General features: G+C 37.1%; 4 protein-coding genes and 1 pseudogene across 4 annotated transcripts; 4 read left to right on the forward strand and 1 right to left on the reverse strand.

The window, feature by feature from the left end:
• The first annotated feature begins 969 nt into the window (after nucleotides 1-969).
• Nucleotides 970-1530, forward strand: LOC109159792. The gene has a single exon (XM_019307903.1). It carries the CDS (start codon nucleotides 970-972, stop codon nucleotides 1528-1530), a length of 561 nt encoding a protein of 186 aa, XP_019163448.1.
• Nucleotides 1531-2048: 518 nt separating this feature from the next.
• Nucleotides 2049-3383, reverse strand: LOC109159793 (LEAF RUST 10 DISEASE-RESISTANCE LOCUS RECEPTOR-LIKE PROTEIN KINASE-like 1.1). Its single transcript, XM_019307905.1, has 2 exons — nucleotides 3374-3383; nucleotides 2049-2896 (listed from the first exon to the last, which is right to left on the reverse strand). The coding sequence occupies exons 1-2, from the start codon at nucleotides 3381-3383 to the stop codon at nucleotides 2049-2051; spliced, it is 858 nt and encodes a 285-aa protein (XP_019163450.1).
• Nucleotides 3384-10033: 6650 nt separating this feature from the next.
• On the forward strand, nucleotides 10034-12256 carry LOC109160349 (60S ribosomal protein L10). Its single transcript, XM_019308680.1, has 4 exons — nucleotides 10034-10140; nucleotides 10973-11474; nucleotides 11812-11893; nucleotides 11988-12256. Exons 1-4 carry the CDS (start codon nucleotides 10131-10133, stop codon nucleotides 12054-12056), a joined length of 663 nt encoding a protein of 220 aa, XP_019164225.1. The 5' UTR covers nucleotides 10034-10130; the 3' UTR covers nucleotides 12057-12256.
• Nucleotides 12257-22809: 10553 nt separating this feature from the next.
• On the forward strand, nucleotides 22810-24055 carry LOC109160227 (annotated as a pseudogene).
• Nucleotides 24056-24733: 678 nt separating this feature from the next.
• On the forward strand, nucleotides 24734-25458 carry LOC109159794. Its single transcript, XM_019307906.1, has 2 exons — nucleotides 24734-25040; nucleotides 25154-25458. Exons 1-2 carry the CDS (start codon nucleotides 24734-24736, stop codon nucleotides 25456-25458), a joined length of 612 nt encoding a protein of 203 aa, XP_019163451.1.
• Nucleotides 25459-26508: the final 1050 nt, after the last annotated feature.

Raw genomic sequence — 26508 nt, forward strand, 5'->3', positions numbered from 1 at the left:
CTCTCGTGTTGCACCATAGCACGAGAGGTGTACTCTCGTGGTATACCACAGCACGAGAGTGTGTACTCTCGTGCACCCCAACAGTCTGAAACCCAAAAGTGCAGAAGATTAAACTCATCTGTTACGGAATTAATACTGTTTTAATTCCAATTTTTAAATTCTGAGCTTAAATCCTACTTAGTGGTGACCGTTACAGGTGTTACACAATTGATTTTAACACCAATTTAATGGCCATGTTGAATGTTATCACTCCAACATCCCTATATAAAGAGAGGTAGAAGCAGTAGCATTTTACACAGTGAGAAACAAAAAGGAATTCCAGTAGCTTTTCATCTCAAAACTCTGCTTCTACTCTCTTCTTTTAGCCAACCAGTGTTCTAAGCTTTGCTTTGTTTGTCGGGTTCCTTGTTTAGGTGCTTAAACAAGGAATCGTAGCACGTTTTATCCTGGGAAACCTAGGCTACAACGCTCCTAGCACTTGTGGGAGGTAGCAAATAAGGTTTTAAGGAAAAGAACTTCGTGTTCGAACTCGTGCTAAACCTACCCAAACACTCAACATTTTCCTTCCAATTTTTCTGTTTTCCCTTATAATATTAATCTTTCCTTAGGATTATTATTATTTTGGGATTTTCCACCTAATTACCCAACAAATAAGTGTTAGTAAGCAATTTTTCTTTGGAGAGTTATCAATGGAATTCTCACTACTACAACTAGCCTTCTTATAAGGAGGGTGGATGTGAGTCCCTCATGTCCTATGTGTGCCACCTATCATGAAGATACAATGCACTCACTTGTGGAGTGTGAGTTTGCCAAACTTGTTTGGCATGAGTCCCAACTCCTGGTTTCTTTTCTTGTTAGGGAAAATTTTACAAAATGGTTCCAGTATGCGATGACTATGTTAACTCATGTTGTTATTGTTAAGTTTGATGCTGCTCTCTATTATATTTGGAAGGAGAGAAATGCTGCTATATGGTGCGTGTTTGGAGAGCTGCTGCCACTGCCCTCTCGGCTTCGGAATCCGTTGTTGGAAGTCGACATGCTGATGCATCGCCACAGCAGCCGTTGCTGATGCCCACTGCCCATCTTTGCCATTTCGATGCTAGCTTCACGCCGACCACAGGTTCGACTTCGTACGACGCGGTCCTCTTCTCAGCTAGTGGCAATTTCATGGCAGCCACGAATTGTGTGCTCTCGCATTGTGCAAACCCTCTTACAGCAGAGTCGTTAACATGCAAGGAGGCCCTCTCGTGGCTACGAGATCATGGGGTTGCCGAGGTAGCCTTACATACTGATTGCTCGGTTCTTCACCGCTATGTTACTACTGCAGCTACTAAGCCAAGATCCTGTGCTGGAGTTGTGATTGATGAGTGTTTACGGTTTATGGCTTTGTTTAATTCATGCTCTTTGTTTTTTATTCTTAGACATCTAAATTTGATTGCTCATACTTTAGCTTCGCAAGCCTCTGGCCAGGATAGTTCTTTGTACTGGGACTCTGTCCCGCCTTACTTTGTTCTTGCTCTTTTGAATTAATATTATATGCTTGCGGTTTTTGCTTTAAAAAAAAAAAAACAATTTTTCTAAACAGAAAATAAAGAATGGAAAACAGATAATGAAAACTTAAAAATTAGAAAACAGAAAACGGTTTAATATTCTCAACATATTCTCACACTAAATTTTATTCTTCTCTAACCATTACACCAAATTTTATTCTACATTAGAATAATTTGATTTCTCAACATTTAAAACTTTATTAGTTCAAACTTAAATAATTTGATATAAAATATAATTTGTGCGGTAAATAATAATATTTTACTACAATTTAACATTAATTTTTTTAAAAACTAATTTAACATTATTTTGTAAAATTCATTTTATTCCACAATAATAATATAGCTTAAAATATCTATTACATTTAATTGTCAGAATTACTATAACGTTCCCACAAATGCTCAATCAATGCATTATGGAGTGCATAATGAGTTTCTTTATCTTTAATTTGTCTATGTTGAGCAAGAAATTCTTTAAAAAAAAAAAAACGAAGGATGCATTCAACTAAAGTCCGAAGACAAAACATTACATAGAAACAAAGGGCAATAATTAGCCCATTCCATACAATCAGACAAAGAAATAGCTTCTCTTGCTAGCATGTGAGCAGTAGCTTCATTTATACATCTTTCACCATCGTTGCTCAACTGATTGCCTTGAATCTCCTTTAGTGACTCCAAAACATGTTCCACTGTAGGCCTAATATCCTTGTCAGGTTGCAAGCATTGAAAAGCTAGCGCTGCCACTGAAGTCGTCATTCTATTATTTTCAGTATCCTTCTCATATCCTAGAGAGGAATCAATGAGTTCATCAAATGGTCCTGTAAGAATCTTGCTCATTGCTAGTTTTGCCAAATGGATCTCGTCTGTATGCCTACGCATGTCCAGAGCAGGCATTGATGATAAGAGTTCTATAAGAACAACACCAAAGCTATAAGCATCACTCTTATAAGTGAGCTGATAACACTCATGATAATCTGGATCAACGTATCTAGGTGTTCCTTGAGGTGTTGTGGTGTAATGAGTGATATTAGGAGGGAAGAGTCTTGAGATCCCAAAATATGCAACTTTAACACAGAAATTGTTGTCGAGAAGTATGTTACTAGTCTTCACATCACGGTGTATTATGTCTGAAGCGTGGAGATAAACCAATGCTGCAGCAGTTTCCACTGCAATCTTCATGCGGATTGGCCACGTGAGCAGTCGATCTGCTGCTCTTTTGTCATGCAGGTGATCTGCAAGTGTTCCATTCGGGATATATTCATATACAAGGATGAATTCACGGTTATGCCTTGATGAGCATCCATATAATGTAACCAAATTTTGGTGCTTTAACCTGGTGAGACGGTTGACTTGGTAATCATAGTATTAAAAATTCAACTCTTAGTGGGAGTAGTTTATTGGCCTCATTGTGATCCTTTGCCGGCTAAGGTCACAAGACGAGATTACTAATGCATACCCTCAGGTTAAAAAAAGAAGGTAAGATTGACAAAAAAATACTCCATATGTCCCAATTTATTGCTCATATTTATTATTCATTTGTCAAACTACCATTTTTTCATTTGCTTATTTTTTTAGTATTCTCTTATAATTTTTAAATATATAAAATTCATATACTAATATTGATCCTAATATTATAAAAAATTTAATTTATAAATAACATCAAGTCACTTTTTTTTTTGAAACACCGATAATTCTTTTGACCACCCATTTGGAATGGTAACAGAGGTGTCATCACACTAGATAGTAGTTCGCAACATCAAGTCACGTTAATTGAATCAAAATATATAAAATAAGACGGAGAGAGTAAATAGTAATATAGAGTAAACCAGGGGCCATTATGATACTTTTTATTCCTCTTCTCCTACAAAAAGCTAAGATGTTGGCAGAATGATTTACACGCCATTTGAAATTCTCAAAATCTTTCTTTGTTTTCTCCCAACTCTCAATTTTTTTACAAAGAGAAAATTTCTGCCAACATCTTCCATAAAATATCGGAGTGCTCAACTTGTGTTCTTATTCACCGGCCTTTGGGTTGGAGTGCTCGAACACCAAAGTCGTAGTCCGTTTTATCCTGAGAGACTGACGCCACAACGCTCCTAGCACCCCCGGGAGGTGGCGAATCGGTTTTAAGGCGGTTTTAAGGAGAGTGTGTGTACACACGACTCAAATTTCTTCTTCTTCTTTTTCTTCGCGTTGGGTTAAAACCTTAGGTTAGAAACACTTTCTTGTTTTATATATTGTGTTCTTAGTTTCGTACCAAGTGGTGGGATTAATCTCGTACGGATTAAATCCCTTGTACTAGTTGTGGTGGGATTATTTTTGATAAAATAAATCCCTATTTTGTTAATATATATACGTAGTAGTAGTAGTAGTAGTAGTAGTAGTAGTATATATATATATATATATATATATATATATATATATATATATATATATATATATATATATATATATATATATATATATATATATATATATGTAATTTTGGTTTTGTACCAAAATTGGTTGGAATTAATTTTCTATAAATTAAATTCTAATTTTCAGTATAAATATATATTTTATATATATCTTGTGTATCGATTTATTCACCAATATCTAACAATATTTTTACATTTTCACCCACTCAAGTATATTTTTGGTTCCGACCCTAACTATCATGTAATCTATAAAAAAAAAAAAAATTCTATTGTAATTTATAATATATTTTGTATTTTAACCTTTGACTGTTTGATATTTTGTCATTGACATTTCTAATGTCATTTAATTTCCAACCCCACTCAGATTATTTGCAGAATCCATACCGGAGTAAACTTAACATAGGATTTCGGGCTTTTTATAGTTGTCAAAAAACAAGCATTATTGTGTGGAACATATTTTGTATACTATAAAAATAATATACATTTAGTATACAAATAATGTACTTTCAGTATATTAAAAATATACTTTGTTTTTAGGAAAAGTACATTATTTGAATGCTAAAAGTACATTATTTTATATAATGTATATTCAATACACAAATAATATATTTTTAGTACATTAAAAGTGTACTTTCTTTTATGGTCCATGCAACACTATGTGGCAACTGTTATACCCTGCACTACGGGGCGCGTAGCACTGTGCGCCCCGTGCCTCCCAAAACGATGTCGTTTTGGTAAGTTATGTAGGGAGTTGTCGTGATTATGTGTATTTTTATATAATTATGTGTATTTGTTTATACAATTATGTGTATTTGTTTATACAATTATGTACATTTTTTATACAATCATGTACATCTTTTTTTATACAATTATGTACATCCGAAACAGGAAATTTATGTGTATTATGTTAAGAGTTGATGTTTATTATGTTAAAAGTTTATGTATATTATGTATTATGTTAGATTATATGTATTATCTTTTTTTTTTTTTAAAGTATGTGTATTTTGTTATACAACTAGTATTTCACCCGTACGATGCACAGTCATAAAATTCTAAATATTAAAATATAAAAATATACCACATTAGAACAACACAGTCGTTCTATTCAATTTTTCTCCGGCTTGATAACTATAGCTTTATATTTTTTTGCATCCTGAGTAGATGAGAATTAGTTCATCAAATTTCTCTTGGTTGAACCTGGAGATATCTATTCATCAGTCTCTGCCCTCATAGGTTTTTGAATTTGCTGAACAGCAGGACTACTGGCCTCATCAGAACTATCTCCAGATTCATAATCCTGATTTTAAAAAAAATTGATTTATAAAAACAATCAAACCAAACAGAAAACAACTTTCAAAAAAAAAAAACCAAACAGAAAACAAACTGTATAATAGGTCAATTACGTACATTAGGTCATCACCTTCTTCTTCTTGAGCAATTAGTTTTGATAGCTCATCATTCTCATCTGTAAGGGTACACTGTGTTACCACCAAATCTTCATCCTGCGTTATGTTCAATACAGGAATAACTAATAAAGGGTTTTTAATGTGCTCATTCTTCACTGAGACTTTAAAAACCATAGCTTTGTTCCTGAGAGAATCAAATTCTCTTTGAATCTGAGTAAAATCATGCAAATTATAATCATAGTCAAATTTTTCAAAATTTTTAATGTGTGAAATGTTAAAGCCCAGAATACAATATATAGGTAGATAAAAAAGTGTATACCTCCAAGTATTTGTTTCTGAGATCATAAGCACTCAATCCTAATGACTCAACACATTCATCATCCCATAGCAGAAAAGGTGCATCCCCAGACTTGTTAGAAACTCTAACACCTGACCTGTACCTTGGAATTCCTAGTTGCCAACTAATTTTGCAAGTGTCAGGCCACAGTAAGGACTTTTTCTTGTCAAGTTTTCTAAAGCAGCCTGCTGACTTGCAAGAATAGTAGTACCATTGTTTGGCACTCTCCAATCCATTGATTTTTGCAGGAACATGGTAATAGTCTGGCTGTTGTATTATAGTAAAATAGAACAGAGATTTGAATGATCAAAAAAGGAAGCTAATAATATTATTTGGATACAACTAAGAGATTGTAATGAGTATTACCTCAGCCCTATTATAAATTTCAGCTGTGGTGCTGACAATCATAGGTTTCTTGCTAGAATATTCCTAACTATTAGGGTATGAAAATGTCGAAATATTGGTCATGCTCCTAATAGGAGTCTGATTATCCTTCAAACTGGAATAAATTTCAATGGTCAGATAGTTAATAAAAAAAATAGCCATTGATGGAAAATAAAAATTTGCCTAGCCTTGAATACTTCAAACTCTTGACAATCATGATTTATCCAAACCTTGGTTGCATTATATGAACTTGATATTCTGACTTCAGCTGAGATTAAGAGATAAGTTGTTAGATGTTTATGTTAGGTAGGCAATGGGTATAAAATAATTATAAAAGGAAGGTGAAACTTACTGTCTAAGTGCTTTGCTCTACACATTTGCAACAGGATAATTATAGGGCCATAAACATTTTCAGTAAAATAGGGCAGGACATCATGTACATGTGAATCCCATAGTGTGAATTTAATCCTATTGTTCTTAAAATAGTGTATATTATCATATTAAAAAAAATTTATATTGTTAGTAAATGTATTCATTCAAGAATTACAAATTTCTGAACTTACTTGGAGTCTTCAATAATAAAATCCACAAGTTTTGAAGGGTAACCTCCTAAATTCTTTTTCTGTAGAGGATAAAACTCAACAACCCTGTCAATGACATCTAGAAGAACATATTTGACAAAAAAAAATTGACTTTAGAGTGTAAATAAAAAGCCAAAGATTGAAGAATTTAGAGTGTAAATAAAAAGTATTGTTTACTAACCGATTAATAACTTCTCAGGAGTAATTAGACCTAGCTAGAATTTCATCAAAACTGTTAAGCCTAAACATACACTTAGCAAACTCTTTCCTACGGTATATTTCAATTGTAGTATGCTAGAGTATAGTATTTATAGAAGGATGCTTCTGCAAGGGGACTTCTCGAAGGAGGAAACATTAATGAAGCTGAATGATTATGTTGCACCGAAGATTGAAACGTCTTCTGATTAGGTTGCTAGGTAGAGTTCAAATTTGATTCTATTATATTAAGTATATATTTTTCTTTAGAAAAGCTATTAAGTATTCTGTTTGTTTATATTAAGAATTAAGAATTTTAATAATTTCAAAAAGATTTAATTCCTTTTTTGGTCCTAAACTTATGGTGGCAAAGACAATTTTAGTCTTCCATTAAAAATTTGGACAATTTATGTCTTTATAGACACACTTCTTGTGACGAGGACAATTTTGATTCTCTGTCTATTATCTCGTTAGTTGACCGTCTAAATGAGGGGTATTTGTGTCAATTCGGATTATTCTTTTGATCCTATAGCATAAACGACGTTGGTTTGCAAAATGTGACATAAACAATACATATTTGCTGTAGAAGCTCATCGACGCCGGAAATATCTCAGCAGTGTTCATCTCTGGATCAAAAGGAAACAATGCCAGCAAACTCCATCGCCGGAAACCCCTCATTCTCACCACCCCCCCCCTTCGGCCCTTTCCAGTCTCAGGCGAATCCCTTCTCCAACAACCATTCAAAGAATGTCCAACCCTACCACAATGAACACAATACAATGACAGTTTCTCAAACTCAATTTGCTACTAAAACCCTCCAAATTCACCTCCTCACCCAAAATTCCCACCCAAATTCTTTCAATCAAAGATTTCGATGCATCAATTTCACCTTCCTCCAAATTCACGCACGCTCTGGCGATTTGCGAGAAAACTAGCAATTTTGACCGCAAAATTCCAGCATCGACGTCAATCGTCTTGGCAATCTGATTTGGCCATTTTCTGCGCCACATTGAGGCGATCATGGAGAGGGGTCAATTGACTCCAACCCCTCCAGCCCCGGTGGAAGACGCCGTTCGCGGTATTGGGAATATTCTATCAGAGTTGCATCAGAAGGGATACACTCTGTCACGATCGGTGATTAAGCGTCTTCAGAGTGGTGACGAACTTTTGAGAGCCTCAGAGATACTCGTTTTGCCATCAGATGATAATTGCAAGCGACCCTCTGAAATTCAGATGAGTGCGACGAATCGTGAAAACCCTAGTTCTTCGTCTCTCGCCTCCCGGATGGCAATCACACTGGCGGATCATCAATTGGGTGATGGGATTGAAGTCAGGGAAGGGCTTAGATCGATCACCAATAATCGGCGGGGGGGGGGGGGGGGCGGGGGGGGGGGGGGGATCGATCGGAGGTCCGCTGCGTCTTCCAATGTTTGGTCACTCTGTCGTCAATGGAGCCTCTGCATGGGTGATCGGAGGTCGTGGCTGGTGTTGACACGGTGTCCAGATCAATCCCCTCTGTTCAGATTGGCGATCGGAGTGCTCAGGACACGTCTCCCCGTTCCGGTAGGCCGGCGCTTCTGCGACCCAAACTCGATGGGGGAGCTTCTACAGCAAAACAGAGTCAAAAAAGAAGAGGGATAGTTCAGGATACTTCTTGCGTTTTTCGGCTACGCCATCAGTATAGCTCCCAAGGCTCGAGGTTGCTAACTTGCTATGTACAAGGCGCTCAGCTCTCTGATATCGTGGCCGCCATTGATTAGGCATTGGTTGACGGAATAAATACATAAGATAGGGAATAAAGAGAAGCATATAGCATGAAATGACGCAAATACATTCCTCTCAAACAGCCATTTAACGGGAATGCAGACGGATGACCAAAATTGTCCTCGTCACAATAAGTGTGTCAATAAATTGTCCAAATTTTTTATGAAGGACTAAAATTGTCTTTGCCACCACAAGTCTAGGACCAAAAAAGGAATTAACTCTTTCAAAAACTGTTCGACTGCTTATATTAAGGCTCTGATCTGGATCAAATTCCAAGGAGCCAACCAAGATAGTTAATTAAGTATTATACATTATGTAGAATACTACTAGCAGATGTATCGGTATACGAAAAGTTTTCTTGTAGAAAAGAATTGTCTAAAGAGAAATTTGACCGGAAAAAAAAAATAAAAGTTTAAGAGAAGACCCAAAACGCCGTAGGTTTATTTGGGCTGGAAAATGTGACAATTTGATTGGCCATGGCTATATGGTTTTAATATATAGAAGGATTATGTACATTCATGTATACAATTATATACATTTTTGAACATGAGATTTTTTTAAAAAGAAAATTAACCGCCAACACAGGGGAGCAAAATTAAAAAAAAAAAAAAAAAAAAAAAAAAAAAACTGAAACGACGTCGTTTTGCATTAGAACGCACAATGCAATGCGCACCCTGGTGCAGAATATAAATTGCACTATGTGAACCATGGTCCACATAATAATTTGCCATCAACAAACTGGCAATTTATATCGTACACCACGGCGCGCGTTGCAATATGCGCCCAGATGCAAAACGACGTCGTTTTAATTTTTTTTTTTTTTGAAATTTCCCGCCCCAGTGAATGGCAGTAGTTTTTTCTTAAAAAAAAAACCCGCTGTTCAAGAATGTACATAATTGTTATACTAGAATACACATAATTGTATACATGAATGTACATAATTATATAACAAAATATACATACTCTTTTTAAAAGATAATACACATAATCTAACATAATACATAATAAACATAAACTTTTAACATAATACACATCAACTATTAACATAATACACACAAATTTTCTGATTCGGATGTACATAATTGTATAAAAAGAATGTACATAATTGTATAAAAAATGTACATAACTGTATGAACCAATACACATAACTGTATGAAAAAATACACATAACTGTGTAAACAAATACACATAATCCCAGCAACTTCCTACCGCGCCTCACAAAACGATCTCAAAACGACGTCATTTTGGGAGACGCGCGGCGCACAGTGCTATGTGTGCCGTGGTGTAGGGTATAACGATTGCAACAAACTGACCTAGTGAGGTTTAATCCATTTCTTAAGCCGACCCAATGCAAGCCCATACTGCCCACTATAATTTCATCACCTTAGGGCTTTCTATAGTTGTCTCAGCTCCCTATTTAACTATTTTCAGCTGAAACCCTAGGCGGGCTGGGAGTCGCCGGCGACAGATTAGGAGAAGAAGAAACCTCGGCCGTTGCCATGGGGAGAAGTGAGATACCCTCCTCTTTCATTAAGCATATGTCCATCAATTATTCACAAATGCACGCACATTAAGATATATACTGTTGTTATCGTTACTTGAAATGATAGAAATAGTTTTGATAGTAAAATTTGAAACATATGAAAGTAGATTTGTTTGTGTATTTCTTCAATTTCCTTACGTATGTTAATTGAGTTTGAATGCTGTCGTGTAACTTTTTTTTTTTTTTAATAGATTGTAGTTTTGATTTTATTCGGTTTTTCTGAGCTATGGTTTTCATGCGAGTTATTGGGAATGTGTGTTTTCGTTAGTTTTAGAGCTAAAATTTGTTATTGTAACTATGGGTCTATGTTTTGTTACTCGTAATTTTCTGAGCTTTTGTGCATCCGATTCTTTCTAGTAAGAATGCAATGCAGTATTTGCTTTCTAATTGCTTGAGCTGGTGCTAATATACAAGTTTCCAATATTTCTTAGACTGATGATGGGGATTGAGTTAATTAGATAAGAAATGCTGTTGATATTTCAAGTTAAAGAATGTGCTCTATAAAAAGTATGAAATGAGTTGGAATTATATAGTCTGGTTTTCTTGAAAGAAATGAAGGATGATATCCTTGATACCCTGTCTGGCATGGAGAGAATTTGTTTGGTGCTTCTGTTTTTATGCTAGAACTTTTGTTGATTGTGGTAGTTGGATTTGGCAATACTTTTTTCTGCCTTGAAGTTATTGTATTTGACACCACCCCCCTACATCTTGTAGGGTAGTTAACATGGTTTGTACTCTCCAATACCTTCTATATTAAATGTTCACAATTTAATACTGTGATTTCTACACTGCAATCAGGGCCAGCACGGTGTTACCGGCAGATTAAGAATAAGCCGTACCCAAAGTCAAGGTACTGCCGTGGTGTGCCCGACTCAAAGATTAGGATCTATGATGTCGGAATGAAGAAGAAGGGGGTTGATGAATTCCCATTCTGTGTGCATTTGGTCAGTTGGGAGAAGGAGAATGTCTCAAGCGAGGCTCTTGAAGCTGCTCGTATTGCTTGCAATAAGTATATGACAAAATTTGCAGGGAAGGATGCCTTCCACCTAAGGGTGAGGGTTCACCCATTCCATGTTCTTCGTATTAACAAGATGTTGTCGTGTGCTGGAGCTGATAGGCTCCAAACTGGAATGCGTGGAGCTTTTGGCAAGCCACAGGGTACGTGTGCCCGTGTTGCCATTGGTCAGGTTCTTCTATCGGTCCGCTGCAAGGATTCAAACAGCAACAATGCACAGGAGGCCTTGCGCCGTGCCAAATTCAAGTTCCCTGGCCGTCAAAAGATCATTGTTAGCAGGAAATGGTATTTATTCTGCATTGATCTTTTTATAATCTTGAAGCATTGCACTATATAGGATAAAATACACACACATGAATTGCCTTAAGGCCCTTAACAATTGTTCTTAAACAATTCTTTGAACTGTCCTTGTACCTCTGGTTTCATGTGTCGCTTTTAATTGTTGACTTGAGTATACAACTTACATAGATTTCTGTTAGAAATCTCTTAGTCCTAAGCTTGGGTTTCCAAATCTAGAGCTATGGTTCAGAATTAGTAACTAGTGATTTGATTATCTTTTTGTCTAGCATGCTTTTGTTCCCTTATCCTGAAATGAAAATTTTCTCCCATGTTATGTGTGTAGGGGCTTCACGAAGTTCAGTCGCACAGACTATGTCAACTTCAAGAAGGAAGGCCGTATTGTACCTGATGGTGTCAATGCCAAGGTTAGATTCTTCTATCATTATAAATTCACACCTTCTAGTGTTGCTTTCATGTTATCTGTATCTGAGACGCCTTTTTCCTTTCTTTTTCCCCTAGCTTTTGGGATGCCATGGGCGTCTTGCAAATCGCAAACCTGGGAATGCATTTATAGATGCAGCTGCTTAAACCTCTTAATTTCAAAGTATCTGCCTAGCACATTAGTTAGTTTTCTAGTTCCTCTGACCAAGATTTTGAAACTTAATATAAGATGTACTTTGTGAGTTTTGTTTTTTTTGGGATCATTACTGTTATGCATGCATGCACCTGTTGTTTTGATATATATTCAGTTATCTTTGGAATTTATCTGCAGTTAATGTTGGGTGAAATTTTTGTTTTTGATAATTTACATTTCTCTATTTCTTCATTATTGCATAAGGAGAGCTGCAGAACAACATTCATAAAGAGAGCATCTTTATGTAAATTTTATGAAAAATTGAATCGTTAAAAGTTGAAGCAAGTCGTTAGTTGATCCGAACACATGGGAATTGAAAAACAATGATTATTTTTTATTTTTTCTTTTTCTTGTGTATAATTGAATGAATTTGTCAATGATGGTCAATTCAATATAAAAAGTGTGATGGAACAAGGTTATGGTTGTGAATTTGTGAATCACGATAAATTTTTTTTTTTTTTTTATTATTATTGAGAATCAAGACGAAAACGCATATGTTAATACTTTAAAAAGTCGTTACAAGTAGCATAGAAATAAATTGAGGAATAAAATCAAAGTATTCGACTAAGCCTTCTTCCGGGTTATCTAAGTATTTAACGACTGTTTAGCAAGACAGAGAGCAGGCATATTTGCATCTCGCTTGACAAAATTTAAACTCACCTACCCAACATACCATAATAACCTTTTCTAGCATCTCCTTTTATAACACACACCACATCGCCGATGCTACCAGACCCCGTCTCCACCCTGCATCAATCTCTCCCCAACTAGCATGAGCAAACTTGCAATCTGCAAATAAATGCACCACCGATTCCCAATCCTCGCCACACAAAGGACAAAAAGGATCACATGTTACATGTTTAATAGCCAAAACATCCTTAGTGGGTAAATGTGACGTACATAATCACATGTTACCTGTTTAATAGCCAAAACATTCTTAGTGGGTAAATGTAACGTACATAAAGTCCAGAAAAAACACTTGACCGTTGGAGGGATGATCAAATTCCAAACCCCTACCCAACTCTTACTATTATCTCCCTCCCAATTATTAGAGATTGTCCTATATGCACCTATATGCACTCTTAACGGAATACCCCCCACTCACCTCCCCCTCCCAAAACCACGAGTCGGGAATTTGACTAGATGGTGTGGGTACATTCAACACTAGTTGAGCATCTCTCTCATTGAAAATATCATGAACTAATCCTTATCCCAAGTAGTGGCCCCCGGGTGAAAAAGAGCGCAGACCATGGGGTTATTTAAATATATAGGATACGGTGTGACCACATAAGGATTATGAGAATCCGGAAGCCACGGATCGCCCCAAACTCTCACCGTTGTCGTAACACCCCCTTTATCTAAAATTTAAATCCCAAATAATTAAACTTAAACAAGATGAAAATCAAGGTTTAAATAGCTAAAACCATTCAAAAGATCACTAAGGGTGCTACCGCCACAGCCACCACTCACGGTGACTGCGCAGGCTACAAAAACAGTTAACCAACTAGAGTCAAGCTCTACAAACACCAAAAACTTGGGTAACAAACCCCAGTGTCCACGCACCATAAAAGATCAGTTTAAGCAACATCTAACACCAGTTCAACTAAGGGTAGAGACTAGTCTAGTAACTACCACCTCATACCTACGCACTAACTACCACGTGCGCTCTCAAACACTGGACCCACCTGAAAGGGGTTATAAAACAAGTAGGAAAATAAACCCGTTAGCAAATTAATGCTAAGTATAAAACCACTCAACCCTGCAAAGTACTATAGATATAGATTTGAAAAATATTTGACATTCACACGTAATCTCAAGTATGAATATAATCAATTACAACACTTAGTCAACAACCTCAATATATACTCATAAACACTTCTATATACTTGCAACCTATACTTCCTATAATCATGCTTTCCTCATATACTCAACTTTTACACATTGCAATACTCAAACTGATAGATAAAGAGATAACTGAAACTCAACAAGCAAGATCATGCCATCATGCCAATTCCTAAACAACAACAAAACTTTACTTCTCAAAATGCTCTAAATGCAACTCATGCTAAGTCATGTAATAAGATATGACATGATGCTTTAAGTATAGAGATATTCTCACTCTTTATATAAAAAAGAACATTTTCTGTGGAGGTTTCTGTTGAGTCACATGAATCACTTTTCTCTTCTTTCTTTTATCTTGCTCTCTTTCTGTACTCGCGGGCGAGGTAGGAACTTCACGAATCGTGAACGTACCTATCCGAGCTCGGCGTCTAGCCGGCCAAATACTCATCTCGCCCACAGAACCACTCTCTTGGTTCTTATATAATCTCTGTGGAATTAGGTATCGTACTTGTCAATGTGCACACCCCCTAACCAGGATTCCAAGGCCGGCGGGTAGTATCCAACCTAGCAACTCGGGAATATCGATCAAGTTACTTCATAAATCTATGTCGGTCCTCTATGATCGTTTATTTCTTTTCTAAAACTTCTTTCTTTCTCTTTTCTTCCGAAAGGACCAAGTCCTAATGGGCCTCCTAAATACTATTTTCCTCACAATAGATAGCATATATATATATATATATATATATATATATATATATATATATATATATATATATATATATATATATATATCATGCAACTTCTTTTCTCATGCAATAAACTCTATAATATGCAAGCTTTGCAATGCACATAAATCTCAACAACTTCTCTTTCACACATTTTGGAAATCAAATTATCATGCAATCTTCTCAATGCAAATAGGTAGAGATTTTCCAAAATAGATATAGGTTTTTGAAATAGAACTTAGGCTTTACCTAGAGCCATTTATGCACTTTAATCATTGAAATATGCCAACATGCTCATTTACTGTGAAATGGAACCAATGCACTGTTTCATGCCAACATCTCAACAACTTAGCAAATCTTCTCAATAAATACTATCAAGTATTAAACATGCTTCTTAACAATTTATAAGCTCAAATGCTAACATTTTTCCTTCACTGCCTCAAGTTCACAGAACAACACAGAGCATTCATTCTTCAAACTTCTATCTGTTAAACATGTTTTCTAACTCCAAATCAAACGAAATCAACTTCTACTAGCGCGTCGTAACGAGCCTGGGTGTCCGAGCCTCAAGGGCCCACGAGTCCCGGCCCGAACGACACATAGCTGAGCCACATAGGGCCTGACCAGTACAAACTTTGGCCTGGCGGAGCTTGGTGACGGGGTTTGTGAAGCCTCGCCACTTGGCTCCGCCAAGCAGCGGCACTGGGCATCGGATCCTCCTGGGATCCGTTCCCACAGTTCGTCCCTCCACGGAGCTAGCCAACAGACCTTGCCTAGGTCTGTTGGTTAGGTCCGTGAGACTGTCTAGTGCACAGACAGTTTGCACCAGTGTCTTCTTCTTCACCACAAAACAACACAGATCAACAATAAACACCTCCAAACCTCAATAAATCAATCATAGATCATCAACAACACATAAGCAACTCATCAACAAGCATTATCTAGCATTTCCAAACATCTATCTCACATTTCTAACATTTACAGAGCAATAAAATCTTAGTTTGGGAGTCCATGGTTTATACCTTGTGTGTTACCTCCTCTTGTGTGGATCCCCCTTTCCTCTCTAACACAGTTACTACCTCCTTCACCACCTATTCTCCTCAAACAACAAAGATACACACAAGCCTAAGGGAAAGAACTCAGAAATTGAAGGCAAAGATGGATAACCTAGGAGAGAAGATGAAAATGGATGGGTGAGATGAAAGCAAATAAACTTACAGTATTGTTCTTCTTCTTTCTACATAGCTCAAAGCTTGGGAGTGGAGAGGAAAAAGAGAGGATCAGAGAAATCAATGGAATAGTGAAGTTTTAATAGGGTCCAAAACCCTAGGTTACAAATGATTGGCTGAAGGGTAAAAGGGGTAATTTACTTGCTCCAAAAGATCAGATATTTGTTTGTCTTGAAGACATCATCAAGGTCCATCATACAACATAGACTATGGTCGTAAACATGATTTTAGACAACTTGGGGTCAAAAATAGATTGTTTTTAAAGATAGTTTCTAATTAAAACACTTGGTTCAGGTTTCACATGTTCCTCTCTGGTTTCACTCAGATTGACTTTTTGGGTCAAAACTTGGTACATAAATGTACCCGAAACTTAGGATTTTCAATATAGAATAATTCTTAGTATTGAATTTATTTAAAAACTTGATTTAAAATATTTAATTCATACACCATTTTTGGAAAAAAATTTGGAAGAGTGAAAATAAATATTTTGGAATTTTTTAAAATAGAATTAGGAAAAATATTTTTGGGTTGTCACATTCTACCCTCCTTAAAAGAAGTTTCGTCTTCGAAACTAAAGTTAAACGAACAGGTTTTCTTAAAACGGAAGCTTTCTAGAAAAGGTAACTCGAAGAGATACAAGAGTTGCAAGATTTGGTTTAGGGATTTTTCTTGGAATATCCGTAATAAAGGAATCTCTGAGTAAACAAGCAAGCATTCAAATATCTACGACAATAATAAAATCTAACTACTAGATAGAATCTACTAACTGTTCCAAAGACTAACGATTACCTTGATTAAAGCTTCCTGGAGCACCACCTTGTGGTAAGTAGTTGGGATCTCATCCGTACTGGTTCCACCTCTGGACATTTTCTATTCCAAGTCTTTCTTCGAGAACTGCAGCCCTTTGATCAAAATTGACAAATCCGTAATTCACTTGAGCACTCAGGTCATCAAATTTGCGGTTTACCAACTCATAAAGCCCCTCATAAGTGTGTCATCCCGTTCCTCCTTCAATTCATCCTTGTGTCCTTCTTTGAGGTGCCGCAGTGTTCTCACCCTCAACTCCAGTTTTCACATCTTGCTCATTTCCCGTGGTATCCCCTTCACCACCTTCCTCATCCGCATTACCGGCCTCAATGCCTAAACTTTGCCACTTCTCGCGTGGTATACTCAAATTACTAATAAGTGTCATTTTCTCTTCCAAAGGCAACCTACCAATCTCCCATAACGTAAGATACTTCTTGTCGGCAACCTGATACAAATCATAGTATCTCATGTTTGTAGCATTAAAAGCAGTCCTGATAGTCGTTTTTATTCTCTCTCCTCTCTCAGGCAAATTCATTTTGATGAATATCCAACTCAAAACCATACCATATAGTAAATACTTCCGATTTCTGGTCTTGGAGTAGGCTATGTGTTTCAACATCAAAACATGCAAATTTATCTTAATCCGAAACGTGATGAAGTAAGCCATAAAACTACCAACCTCATTTGAATTGTTCTTATAGGGAAACAAACATTCTTCTATCAACAACACTAGAATTTTCTTTTCACCATTCAACGAAGATTTCTCCGGCCCAGTATCTTTTGTAAATCCATCCCGTTTTCCTGTCATATATTTCAAGTAATCTATATGACTTAAATTGTGGTGAATAATCCAATTTTCCCTATCGTACGAGTCTACACCATTCATAGGTAAGTCAAACCAATTAGCTAGCTTCTGTGGAGTCAATTCTATTTTAGTTCCCCTCATCGTAGAAGTGATTATTGTAATCCCCTTTTTCATCTTGGTAGACAAATTTTCATAAAACTCTACAACCAAATCTGTATATATTTCTTCTTGAATTCTAATAAATTTGCCCAAAAATCCTTGACTTTCTAACATATGATTCAGCTCTTCGGAAAAAATACTCGAGGAAGTAAGTCTTACTTCCAATGACCGAATAAGTTGAGCTTTCATGGCTACTCTCCTCCATTGGTTGCTTTCCTTTAGCCATTGATACCAAAAGCTTCTTGAACTATAAAGTGGTTTGAAGATGAGTAGATGAACCAAATGGAATTTTTCTAGCACTTAGTGGATGTTGAGGAATGGTATTTTGAAGTTTCTAGGAGAAAAGATGAAGATTTGATGAAGATTGGGTTTTGAGTTGGGTGAGGCGGTAAGCAGCGAAGAAGGAGAAGAAGAAGAAAGGGTTTCTAAAGCTTTAATTTGGGGAAAAGGGAAGAAAAGACCAAAACACCCTCAATGGGGTTTGGTCACGGACCTTAACGGAGTCCACGGACAAACTTCCTAGCCTTGCTGACCTCGTCAGGTGTGATAGTGGGAGCAAAGCGCGCCAATGCCACAAAGCGGGCATGATACTCCTGCACAGTCATACTTCCTTGCTCCAAGTGCAAGAATTCTTCATACTTGGCAGCCTTCACGTGCTAGGATAGAACCTCTCTCTCAAAGCAACCTTGAACATCTCCCAGTCAAAGTCCTCCTTCTCCCGAAGTGTCGGGACCCTCTATCATCCACCAATGGTCCGCCTCCTCTTGTAAGTAATACACAGCTGTCTCCACACGCTGGTCTTGCGGGCAATTGACAACATCAAACAGCTTGTCAAAGGTCCGGATCCAACTCTCTAGAATCTCGTGGTCCTCTTGTCTCAAGTAACTCGGCGGATTACGCCCAGTAATCTTCCTTGTCCGTTGTTTCCATTCAGTACGGCAGTGCCAATGGTCTGAGTCAATTGGGCCAGCTGACGCAGACTCTCAGTCAAATCTGTGGTAGACGAAGCTCCAGCTCCCGTGGAACGAGGAGTCCCATCCCTAACTCTTCTTGGTGGCATTTCGTTAGCCCTTTACACGATCAGAAGAGATCACCTTAGTTAGAACCTCTAAGATCTTACTACTTCTTACTTTCCTTTTTCTCAAAAGTAAAGCTTACAACAAGTAAAGCACATAAACAAGATACAAGTATAACTCTTATACTTTTCACATTAACAACTTTCACATAACTTTCAACTTTCAAACTTGAACTTTCAATTTTCAAACTTAGCGTAAGAAACTCACAATCTCACCGCGCTCCTAACTGATATCCTTAAAGCACTTCTTAACCTTGGAATTCTTACACTTAAACACATAACTTAAAGTCTTTCTCTTCTTAGATCTCACCACTTAGGGTTTCTTTCCTTAACTTGACCATCCTATTACTTCAAATTAGGGCTCCTAAATTCAATTTTAAGGCTCAGATTGCCTATGTCCCGGCGGTTCGTACCGCTCTGATACCAACTTGTAACACCTCCTTTTTCAAAAATCTTAATCCCAAATAATTAAACTTAAACAAGATGAAAAAGCAAGGTTTTTAAATAACTAAAATCATTCAAAAGATCACTAAGGATGCTACCGCCACAGCCACCACTCACGGTGACTGCACAAGCTACAAAACAGTTAACCAACTAGAGTCAAACTCTACAAACATCAAAAACTTGGGGAACAAACCCGGTGTCCACGCACCACAAAAGATCAGTTTAAGCAACATCTAACATCAGTTCAACTAAGGGTAGAGACTAGTCTAGTAACTACCACCTCATAACTACGCACTAACTACCACGTGCTCTCTCAAACACTGGCCTACCTGAAAGGGGTTATAAAACAAGTAGGAAAAGAAACTCGTTAGCAAATTAATGCTAAGTATAAAACCACTCAACCCTGTAAAGTACTATAGATATAGATTTGGAAAACATTTGGCATTCACACGTAATCTCAAGTATGAATATAATCAATTACAACACTTAGTCACCAACCTCAATAGATACTCATAAACACTTCTATATACTTGCAACATATCCTTCATATAATCATGCTTTCCTCAAATACTTAACTTTAACACATTCTCATGCTTCAAACAGATATCTCTAAACATAGCTCATTATCCAATATTCAAATTGATAGATAAAGAGATAACTGAAATTCAACAAGCAAGATCATGCTATCATGCCAATTCTTAAACAACAACAAAACTTTACTTCTCAAAATGCTCTAAATGCAACTCGTGCTAAGTCATGCAATAAGATATGACATGATGCTTTAAATATAGATATACTCTCGCTCTTTATATAAAAAAAGAACATTTTCTGTGGAGGTTTCTGTTGAATCACTTGACTCACTTTTCTCTTATTTCTTCTTTCTTGCTTTCTTTCTGTACTCGCGGGCGAGGTAGGAACTTCACGAATCGTGAACAAACCTATCCGGGCTCGGCGTCTAGCCGGCCTAATACTCATCTCGTCCACAGAACCACTCTCTTGGTTCTTATATAATCTCTGTAGAATCAGGTATCGTACTCGGTGTCTGGCCGGCCTAATACTCATCTCGCCCACAGAACCACTCTCTTGGTTCTTATATAATCTCTGTGGAATTAGGTATCGTACTTATCAGTGTGCACACCCCCTAACTAGGTTTCCAAACGCGGCGAGTAGTATCCAATCTAGAAACTCGGGAATATCTACTAAGTTACTTCATAAATCTCTGTCGGTCCTCTGTGACCATTTCTTTCCTTTCTCAAACTTCTTTCTTTCTCTTTTCTTCTGAAAGGACCAAGTCCTAACGGGCCTCCAAAACACCATTTTCTTCACAATAGATAGCATATATATATATACTTAGCAATCTCTGTCGGGCTTCCAATGACCTGTTTCATGCCAACATCTCAACAACTTAGCAAATCTTCTCAATAAATACTTTCAAGTATTAAACATGATTCTCTATAATTTATAAGCTCAAATGGTAACATTTTCCTTCACTGCCTCAAGTTCACAGAACAACACAAAGCATTCATTCCTCAAAATTTCTATCTTTTTTTTTTTTTTTTTTTTTTTTTTTTTTGGGTAGAAAAAACTTCTATCTATTAAACATTCTTTCTAACTTCAAATCAAATGAAATCAACTTCTACTAGCACGTTGTAACAATCCCGAGTGTCTGAACCTCAAGGGCCCACGAGTCCCGGTCCGAACGACACATAGCTGAGCCATAGAGGGCCCGACCAGTACAAACTTTGGCCGGGCGGAGCTTGGTGATGGGGCTTGTGAAGCCCTGCCACTTGGCTCCGCCAAGCGGCGGCACTGTGCAACGGATCCTCCTAGGATCCGTTCCCACGGCCCGTCCCTCCACGGAGCTAGCCAACGGACCTTGCCTAGGTTTGTTGGTTAGGTTCGTGAGACTATCTAGTGCACAGACAGTGTGCACTAGTGTCTTCTTCTTCACCACAAAACAACACAGATCAACAATAAACACCTCCAAACCTCAATAAATTAATTATAGATCATCAATAACACATAACCAACTCATCAGCATGCATTATCTAGCATTTTCAAACATCTATCTCACATTTCTAGCATTTACAGAGCAAGAAAATCTTAGTTTGGGAGTCCATGGTTTATACCTTGTGTGTTGCCTCCTCTTGTGTGGATCCCCCTTTCTTCCCTAACTCAGTTACTACCTCCTTCACCACCTATTCTCCTCAAACAACAAAGATACACACAAGCTTAAGGGAAAGAGCTCAGAGATTGAAGGCAAAGATGGATAACCTAGGAAAGAATACGAAAATGGATGGATGAGATGAAATCCAATAAAATTACAGTATTGTTCTTCTTCTTTCTACAGAGCTCAAAGCTTGGGAGTAGAGAGGCAAAAGAGAGGATCAGCAAAATCAATGGAATAGTGAAGTTTAAATAGGGTCCAAAACCCTAGGTTACAAATGATTGGTTGAAGGGTGAAAGGGGTAATTTTCTTGCTCCAAAAGATTAGATATTTGTTTAGCTTGAAGACATCATCAGTGTCCATCATACAACATAAACCATGGTCTTAAAAATGATTTTAGACAATTTGGGGTCAAAAATAGATTTTTAAAAGATAGTTTCTAATTAAAAGACTTGGTTCAGGTTTCACAGGTTCCTCTCAGGTTTCACTCATATTGACTTTTTGGGTCAAAACTTGGTACATAAATGTACCCGAAACTTAGGATTTTCAAAATATAAAAATTCTTGGTGTTGAATTTATTTAAAAACTTGATTTAAAATATTTAATTAATACACCATTTTTGGAAAAAAAATTTGGAAGAGTGAAAATAAATATTTTGAAATTTTATAAAATAGAATTTAGGAAAAATATTTTTGGGTTGTCACAGTTGTCCCATCCCCAACTCTCCTCCGAGCTCCCTCACGCAACAACCCCTGAGATTCCCTAATGCTAGTCCACACGAACGAAGGATTTGACCCAGGACCTGCCTCCAAGAAAGAACTATTCAGGAAGTAGCGTGCTTTGAAAACATGGGTAATCTACTAATTAAATTCTGTGTGTCTATAATGTGTTTATTAATTGCCATATGTGCCAAATGCCCTGAGAATAGACCTTTGATTGTACTAGTGCACTTAGTTCAGTTTCATTTCCATTTCAAGATTTGTAATTATGATTTCTTTTGGTGGTACTGCACTAATGCCAGACTGCCAGTTGGTTTTGGTGTTTGATTGGTTATGTTAATATTTTTGTGGTTATCTGACACGGTTGTGTATTGACGTATTGTAGAGTATGTTTAATGTTTTCATTAACTGCCATATCAGATGGAGGTATTAGTTTTACATTATTATGTGCTATTTGGACAGCTAAGTGGAGTTCATATGCCACCACATTTTTGTTTGATCATATACTTTATAAATATTAGCAAAGATTAGCTTCAATAGATGCCTCCAATAACTTGTACACTATTGTATTCAAATATTCTCATAGCAGTTTAGCCCTTTGAACCAAAAGAGGATTTAGATTATAACAAAAAAAAAATTTAAGACCATACAATGGATGCTTTTCTGTTTACTCGCAATGCTCCCTTAACAATTTTTTGGTGGAAGCTTTCATCGATGTTTGTGTATTAATGCTTTATGTGCATACATGCAATGCTCATTTTCATTGTTATTAAACAATTACTTTGTGGAAGTGTTTTTCTTGTTTATATTACAATCACTTTTGTGTATTCTTGTCATTTTCTTTCTAGCTTAAAAGAGCTACAAGCTAATGATCTCTATTATTTTAACCAGATTGCCTCAGAAGGTCTGAAGCACCGTGTCTTTGAGGTATCATTGGCTGATCTTCAGGGTGATGAGGATCATGCCTTCAGGAAGATCCGTTTGAGAGCTGAGGATGTTCAAGGAAGGAATGTCCTTACAAACTTCTGGGTATGATATCGTATTTTGTAATTTCATCCTGTCTTACCCTTCCAGTTTATTATTGATGCCAAGATTTTTCTTTAAAAATAACAGGGTATGGACTTCACAACTGATAAAATGAGGTCACTAGTGAGGAAGTGGCAATCATTGATTGAGGCTCATGTTGATGTTAAAACTACCGACAGTTATACATTGAGAACGTTCTGCATTGGCTTTACCAAGAAGCGTGTTAACCAGCAAAAGAGGACGTGCTATGCTCAGTCCAGCTAGATCCGTCAGGTAAATTTCTACTACTTGAAATTTGGATGCATCCATTCATTTAGTCTAGTATTATGAGTTATGACATTATGTTTCTCTTTGATATCCGTTTCTTGGTTTAATGAGATCATTATGAAGATTGAATCCAAAGATGTCTTGATACTATAGTCAATAGATATTTATTACTGTCTTCTTTTGATGGTTAGATTCGTCGCAAGATGCGTGGAATCATGGTTAACCTAGCACAATCATGTGATCTTAAGGACTTGGTCCAAAAGTTCATTCCTGAATCAATTGGCAGGGACATTGAGAAAGCCACTTCTAGCATCTATCCTCTACAGAATGTGTTCATTCGCAAAGTCAAGATCTTGAAATCTCCCAAGTTTGACCTTGGCAAGTTGATGGAGGTAGCCATGTTTTCCAACTTGTTTGTATAATTGAGATGACAGTTGAGTTATCAAGGAACGGACTATTTAAAGGTTTTAATTCCATTCCTCTATTTTGGTTGGATGTAGGTCCATGGTGACTATTCAGAAGATGTTGGTGTGGAGGTGGACAGGCCGGTTGATGAGCCAATTGCTGAGACCGCTGAACCAGTAGGAGCTTAAAATGTAATTTTTCTTTGTGTTACCATAATTCTAAAAAGCAATTCTCAAGCAAGACAATGTTTCATGTACTTCCTCTTTCATCAATTTTAGGAAGTTCTCTAGAGGCACACACCCTTAGAGAATGCAAAAATAGTAATTATTGCCTTTCTCATTTTAGATACCTTGTGCATTCCATTTGAAATCTAATGTTTGAACAAAAATAGTGTTCATCATTCTACTGAAATTAAATCATATTTGTTGTCTGTCAATTCCCATTTCACATTAATGTTAAATTGATGTTCCTGGCAGCTGTTATATTATAGATTTACAGATGTTGTTTAGCGACTCTGGCATTATATTGCCATATCCATCACCTTCCCTGTTTCTTTGAATGAGTTAACTCCCGTGTTAGTATAAGTTATTATTATATATTCTTGTGCAAATATTATGTGGTTTAAATTATTTGATCTAGTCTTAGGCCTATTAGTACTCTCACCTCTACCACCGTTTCTTCCCCAAACACCAACCCAAATTCCCTCAACAGTGCGCACCACTTTGTGTCATTAAAGCTTACCAACCGCAACTATCTTTTCTGGAGAACACAACTCATCCCGTTCCTTCGCGGGCAAGGCCTACTCGGGCACGTAGATGGAGATCAACGTCTTGCGTTTGCGTTCAAGATCCGGGATCTGGGAACACCCACATTCTTTCTCGGAATTGAAACTCTCTCCGTTCCAGGAGGCATGGTGCTCACACAACGCCGGTATATGCGTGATATTTTGTAGTGAGCAGGCATGACGGACTGTAAACCGCTCGCCACCCCGGCTTCCGTCACGCAACTTGTCAGCCACTCCACTGATCCTTTTGACAATCCCACACAGTACCGTCGCATAGCTGGGGCGCTCCAGTACCTCACTATTACTCGTCCAGATCTATCCTATATTGTCAATCGGCTCTGTCAGTGTATGCATACTCCTACCGTTATATCAAGGGCACGCTGGACTACGGCTTACGGCTCTCCTCTTCGGCGTCCTCTGACATTCATGCCTATTCCGACTCAGACTGGGCCGACTGCCCCATTGATCGGAAGTCCACTAGTGGGTACGTCGTGTTCTTAGGCTCAAATCTAGTGTCTTGGGTCACTCGCAAGTAGCGCACTGTGGCTCGGTCATCCACTGAGGCGGAATATAAATGGCTCACTGATGTATGTGCAGAAGTTACTTGGGTCGTGTCTTTGCTTCGGGAACTTGGTCTGAGCTCTTCTACTGCACTAACTTTGTGGTGTGGCAACCTGAGAGCCACTTATCTTTGTGCTAATCCCGTTTTCCACGCGAGCACCAAACATGTCGAAGTGGATTATCATTTTGTCCGGGATAAGGTGTCATCCGGTGAGCTCCGCGTCAATTTTGTGTCTACCAAGGAGCAGCTTGCAGATATCTTCATCAAACCGCTTTCGGCTGCGTGCTTCGGTATTCTTCGTGACAAGCTAAATGTTGTGGCTCACCAACCTTGTGCTTGAAGGGGAGTGTTAGTATAAGTTATTATTATATATTGTTGGACAAATATTATGTGGCCTAGATTATTTGATCTAGTCTTAGGCCTATTAGTTAGGTTCTATTTCCTGATTGTATTATTGTATCTGGAGTCTGTTAGTGAATGAACTAATCGTTTTCACTCTCATCCAGCGGAGGTTCCTTGTCTTTTTTTGGTAGTCCTTTTGACAACTTTTTTAGTGAAACTCTATTTTAGGTAAGAGTATTTTCATCTCTTCAATTTTTTAATTATTATTTTTTCAATAAGTTAATAAATTAATTCCAATGGAGGTCTTTTGCTATTTAACACTCCAATTATCATATTTTGGACAATTTTGATTTTTTTCAGTGAAATCATAATTTAGGAAATGAAATTTTTCGATGACCAGAAGAGAGTTTTTTTTTTTTTTTAGATGATTTATAGATCATGGACTAAAACAATATCATTTAAACTGAAGTTGGCCGGGTGGTGACATCTTGAGCTTTCCAATTGCATTGCAAAATGATTCTCTTGCACTTGGAGGTCCTCACGTACTTGGTATCGTCATTGATGAAGGATGATTTTCGGTCAGGTTGAAGGATATAAATACAAGAGCCGGGTGAGGGTGAAGGAGATGGTGCAATCCACGATTGAAGAGACAAAAATTGGTGCAGAAAACCAAAGAAAAAAAAATTGAAAAGACGAAAATGTCCTTGCCTAAAATAAGGTTTCATCGGAAGGACCAAAAGTGTCCAAAATATGATAGTCTGGGTTGTTAAATGACAAAAATAATTGTTTGGGATTAAATTTGAAATTGTCACTAAAGAGAATGGACTTCTGTTGGAATTAGCTCATTGGAAAAGTAATAAAAAAAATTGAAGAGACGAAAATACACATGCTTAAAATAGGGTTTCATTGAAAAAGTCATCGGAATAACCAAAAGTGTTCAAAATATAATAGTCTAGGATGTTAAATGACAAAAATTATAGTCTGTGATTAAATTTGAAATTGACATGTGACCAATTTCAAGGGACCTATGCTGGAATTAACTCTTCTT

Source organism: Ipomoea nil, unplaced genomic scaffold (genome assembly GCF_001879475.1).
Source record: "Ipomoea nil cultivar Tokyo-kokei standard unplaced genomic scaffold, Asagao_1.1 scaffold2845, whole genome shotgun sequence".
In the NCBI taxonomy this organism is placed as follows: Eukaryota; Viridiplantae; Streptophyta; class Magnoliopsida; order Solanales; family Convolvulaceae; genus Ipomoea; species Ipomoea nil.

Excerpts from the sequence above, each read along its gene's own strand:
- LOC109159792 (XM_019307903.1), top strand. The coding sequence starts at position 970 with ATGGTGCGTGTTTGGAGAGCTGCTGCCACTGCCCTCTCGGCTTCGGAA.
- LOC109160349 (XM_019308680.1), top strand. Across the intron at positions 11,475-11,811 it reads ATCATTGTTAGCAGGAAATG|GGGCTTCACGAAGTTCAGTC; the intron begins GTATTTATTCTG and ends TTATGTGTGTAG. Across the intron at positions 11,894-11,987 it reads CTGATGGTGTCAATGCCAAG|CTTTTGGGATGCCATGGGCG; the intron begins GTTAGATTCTTC and ends TTTTTCCCCTAG.
- LOC109159794 (XM_019307906.1), top strand. The coding sequence starts at position 24,734 with ATGACGGACTGTAAACCGCTCGCCACCCCGGCTTCCGTCACGCAACTT. Across the intron at positions 25,041-25,153 it reads GATCGGAAGTCCACTAGTGG|AAGTTACTTGGGTCGTGTCT; the intron begins GTACGTCGTGTT and ends ATGTATGTGCAG.